Source organism: Haplochromis burtoni, unplaced genomic scaffold (genome assembly GCF_018398535.1).
Source record: "Haplochromis burtoni strain Fernald_Lab_line unplaced genomic scaffold, NCSU_Asbu1 Contig_320, whole genome shotgun sequence".
NCBI classification, from domain to species: domain Eukaryota; kingdom Metazoa; phylum Chordata; class Actinopteri; order Cichliformes; family Cichlidae; genus Haplochromis; species Haplochromis burtoni.
This window is the reverse complement of record NW_024582681.1, coordinates 174-5,332: the sequence shown is the minus strand read 5'-3', so window position 1 is coordinate 5,332 and position 5,159 is coordinate 174. Positions and strand designations below refer to the sequence as shown.

The 5,159-nt window shown below is 42.1% G+C and overlaps 1 protein-coding gene across 1 annotated transcript; it reads right to left on the bottom strand.

Annotated features, from left to right (window-relative positions):
• Positions 1-2,484: 2,484 nt before the first annotated feature.
• On the bottom strand, positions 2,485-4,938 carry LOC102291742 (cytochrome c oxidase subunit 5B, mitochondrial; the record flags this gene model as incomplete). Its single annotated transcript, XM_005952256.2, is given in 4 exon segments — positions 2,485-2,842; positions 3,014-3,113; positions 3,672-3,742; positions 4,834-4,938. Coding segments are annotated over 4 exon segments (381 nt in total). The 3' UTR covers positions 2,485-2,729.
• Positions 4,939-5,159: the final 221 nt, after the last annotated feature.

Sequence of the window (5,159 nt, the reverse complement as noted above, 5' to 3'; positions counted from 1 at the left end):
TTTAATATTTGAAAGAAAGAAAGAAAGAAAGAAAGAAAGAAAGAAAGAAAGAAAGAAAGAAAGAAAGAAAGAAAGAAGATTTTATGGTTCTACAATCTAATCCTTCCCATGGTAAAGTTGATGGTGTGATGTTCTGTGCTCTGTGATGTTTAGAAGGTGTTAACAGGACTCACACACTGTATGTATAGATTTTTTTTTAATACATGTTCACCCTACCATGACCACCCCTGTCTTTTGTACTACTAATATTCTGGTTTCAGTTTATTTCCCAGATTTAAAAAAAAAAAAAAATCTGTTGCCTTATGGTTCCAAGCATTGTCATCAATCTTTTTATATTTTATTTTTTTTTATCTCAAAGCACTTGTTTACTTAACTACCTATGGACCTTTTAATGTCTAGTTTCCTGTGAACTTTAAAGCTTCACCTGAAATCTGCCTGAGCTCTCAGGAGCCAACATGGAGGACGAGATCTCCTGAACTGAGCTCCTGAGCGGAACTGCTGTATTACCAACATTTATGCCTGCTCTACCACATCAGGCATTTAATGTGTTCCTCCACATTCATCCCACAGCTCCAGGTGTTACCTGTATGCTCTTCTTGACCTCATCTCACTTGTATCATCCTCTCAGACTCGAGTCAGGAGGCTGACACGCCTCTGATCCATTAATCAATTAGGAAATGAAATGAAAACTCATTGAAAAGTAAAATACCCAGAATCACTGAGCGAGGGAGCACAGCATCGAGGGCAGAGGGACACTCACAGCAGATATACGTGCACCGAATAAGAGGACCAGGACGACAGTTGACATGAATCCAGGAAAGAAACACAGGAAGTAAAAGAAAAACTTGTCACCAAAATAAAAGGGGAAGAGCTGATACACACCAACACAGCAGCTTTGCTCTTACAGAAATGGAGATCATCGTTAACAAAGTTCTGAGTGAGCTCCTTGGGCTCTTTCAGTCCCTTTCAGCTCATTTTCTTATTCGTGTGCAGCTCTGAGCGGAAACTAAAGGAAGCAAAGCAGGGGTCACATGATGCGTGCTTTAAAAAGCTGTGATGACAGTTTTAAGAAACTGTGTGAACCATTTCACGGCATCTATCTATGAAGCTACACTACTGTCACAGGAAGCTGCAGACAGCTGTTTCCTCCTGTGGTGGCGGGGTGACTTCACCTGTGACAAGACTCGCCAGTGACTGCGCTGACGTCTCAGACCAAACAGACCTTTAACCTCCTCGCCTCACGCCAGCAGGCTCCTTAATCCACTTCATCACTACTGTGAACTGGTCTCAGTGTCTTCATCGCATCATGTACGAAACACTTTAGATTTTATTAGCAAGAAGCGCCCCCTGCTGCCAGAGGCTCAGCAGTGACTACAGACTTTTGAGATTACATTTCAATTACATTTAATCAATCTATAAACTATATTTAATCTATAATCCATCTATAATCTGTACTTTGTCCATCTACAATGCATATCACCTGTCAGGAAATGATCAGCAACACAGTAAATCAGATGATCAACACAAACTGTAAATAATCTATAACTTCAAAGTTCATCCTAAACTTCATTAATCCCACTGAGCAGTTTTGAATGATTCTGATAAAATTGTTTGTGTCTCCAGTTCATGTGACATAAATAAGTCATATTACCTCTGACCTCTCTGTCAGGTTCAACAGATTGATCTGAAGGTCAGAGTGATGCTGATGCTGTTTAAAACGGTTTCTTGATGGATGCCTTGTCAACATTTAGGAAATTATATGCTGGTATAAGGGGATTATGAATGTCTGATTATGGTGATGTCGTATCTGACCTCTCTTTTACATTTCACATCTGCCTCTCTGGCAAGTTGTCCCCAGCATGCACGACATCTTTCAGAAGTCTTTTTCAGAAATACACTGCAGATTGATCTAATCATCATCCATGTTGTCATTACACATCACAGTGTGATCAAACATTTCTGATTCCTACTTCACTACAAACCTTCTACACTACATTTCGATAAGATAATAATAGAGCGAGCTGAACACTGAAGGTTTATGCTCTCACTGCTTCATGTTCACTCAGTTTTTCATTTTCAAGTTAACCCTTTATTTAAAATACTCATTTACTAATCCCAGCTGAGCTGGAATAAACTAAATTCAAATTTTGATGTAAACAGTCTGATGTATTCTGGTTTTATGTACATCATATTTAGCACCAATAACTTTCATTTTCTTCATTTCTTGATATATTCAGCAGCTGTGGTCCAAAAATAAAACGCTAACACTGTAATTAACCCGTGTGTAATCTGACACATTCATTAATGTGATAACACAGAAACAACCACAGACGTCGGTTAATATTTCAATTGTATAAACTAGGAGCTGACAGTGAATACAGATACACTTCATTCTTTCATCCTCAGTTTGCCATTCTGATGCTGGGTGAGAACTTCACAGCTACACTTCCACGTTCAGGTGGAACAGATGACACAGACAGCGGGTTGACAGGAAGTTAAAGTTTATTGCTGCTCCTGGGAGGTGGGAGGAGTGTAACGTGTGCAGTACAATTGTGTGTGTAAACTGACTGAATGGAAATGTCTGAAGAAATTCTTTGTTCCCCGAACGTGTCTGATCCCGAGTACATGTAACGTGTAAGCAACGACTGATGAGGTCAGCAGGTATGTCAAGTAGAAGAAGGTGGGAAGCAGACAGCGCCGCTTCCTCTGCAGGAGGAAGAGGAGGCAGGTCAGTGGGGGAGCTCATGGGGAACCAGCTTGTAGTGGGCGCCGCAGGACGGGCAGCGCTGGGCCTCACCCTCATGGAGCCAGAACCAGACCACGGCTGTGTTGTCCTCCTCACCTGCACACAGGAAACTGGGTGAGAACCCTAACCTGCAGCTCACATGCATGCTCAGGTTTCCCAGTGAAGAATAAGCCCCACCCCCTTTAAGCCCGGAGGCGAGTTTAACCCTCGTCTGAGAAAGCTGCCGCTGCTCACATACGCGCTTTCACACAGGAAACAACAACTCACACACGCATCCCACAATCCTCTTGTTCGTGATGGAGGGAACCAGGTGGGGGTCGGCCTTGGAGCCTGCATAGTGCTTTGGCTTCATCATGTTGAAGGGGTCCTACAGGAGGGGGAGGAGTCAGATGAGTCGGGGCGTGACAGTATTCAACATCAGTTTCACCTCAAAGTTTATCTTTCATCATCTTCATGTGCAGGAGGAGGACAGCTTAGGCTACGTTCACACTGCAGGTCTTAATGCTCAATTCTGGTTTTTTGATCAAATCCGATTTTTTTGTCTGCTCGTTCACACTACAAATAAAATGTGACAGCAAACTGGCTCTAGTGTGAACCCTCAAAGCGGCCCGCATGCGTAAAAGAAGAGGTCACACACAACGCGCTCTGTATAGACCCAGACCCAACAGTACTGTTTGACTGATGGCCATTAATATAAAGACCTGTTTCGGACTTTACGTTTCCCAAATTTTCTTTAAGTCATACAGTTGTTTTGTTATTTACATATGGCCTAATAATTATCCTTATTGCTGTTTAAGAGAGGAGCTGTACTTCAAAGGATAGCTGCAGATTTCTGTCAGAATCTGACGCCTGCAGTGTGAACGTAGCCTGAGATACCCTGAGACCCGTCAGGTCAAACGGGGCTGAATGAACTCAACGATCTTACCTCGCCGTGCTTCATGGCCTTCATGATGACTTTCTCCAGCCCTGTGGCCTGCTCTTCATCAGTGGGAATCCCTGTGAACACAAAATCAGCTTTCATCTTCACCTCATCTTCATTCATACACATAACCCAATACTTTGTTTAAAAGAAAAACAGGATATTTAAAAAAAAAAAAGTTTACATTTACGTCGTTTCACAAGATACTGACAAAAATGAGAAATAAAGCATCAAACGTTCCTCACAGCATGCCAAGAAAACCATTAAAGGCTGGTGGAGAAAATTCAGATTATACTTTACTTATGAGGAAAAATTCAAAGTTTAAATGTTTCTGCTTTATTTTATTTAGAAAATAATAACATACTTTATTGTTCATTTTGATCTGAGTTTACAGTAAGCTCATGCTGCTGCACACACACAGGTGGAAAAACACATGGCTGTCTGCAGACTTCATGCTCTGAAACACAATGACTTCTTTAAACATCTTGATGCATGCTCAATCATCCAGGTAAGTAAATCCCCAGAGTTTGATTCTGTTCATCTGGACGTAGCGTTTTCAGTGGGAGAAACGTTTAGTCACTCATCCAAGTGCATTTGCATAATGACCGTTTCAGTCGTCATCTCACAATGTGAGATTCTGTCTTCGGGTGAAAGTTTACTTTGTTTTTTGGTCATTTATTAAAATCATCAAAGAGCAGATTTTTTCCGAATAAAAGATCAACAAATAATCAACCAGATTAGATAATTATAACCAGAGAAAATATTCATTACTATCCGAAAGCAGTAATGTAATCGATTAACCGAGCGTTTTGTGTAATTGAATAATTGTCTTTAATTAACTGTTAAATTGAACTCTGACCTCCCGAAGGTAACAAACTGCTAACGCTGCTAAGCTATTAACAGCCAATTGTCTTATTTCCGGTGTTCCGTCCCTTAAAGTGTGCCGATCTGAACATGGGTTTATTAAAATCTACTGATTGGACCGTTTAATCGTTTTAAAATGAGCCGATCCATCATTTATATTTGTTCTGAATGAAGTCTTGTCTGAGCGGCGCTGTCACCGGGACAGGAAGCGATTGGCGTTCTCAGTCTTCCCCGCGGATTAAACCCTCTCTAAGCCGCCTGTTCCCGCCGAGTTCCAGGTGTTCTGTGCCGGCTCGTGGCTCACCTCCTGCTGCCATGCTGCGGCTCAGAGCGGGGGTCCGGACGGAGCGGCAAGCCGCCGCGGCTCTGACGGCGGAGCGGAGCAGTAACCTTGCAGCCATTTCTCCTTCTTCAGCGATTACTTAGGTCGATCGGTGATGACGTCATATTTGTGGACAGGTTCTTCTTCTTCTTTGTTTATTGGCAGCTTTGAGGTGCACTAGCGCCACCTGTGGATCTCCAGATTCAGGAGGTTACAATATGTGACATCAGCATCAGTTCATAATGTGACGTGTGAATGAAAACAAACGCTGTTGTGACAGTGATGTAAACAGTCTTGTTGGTATATAT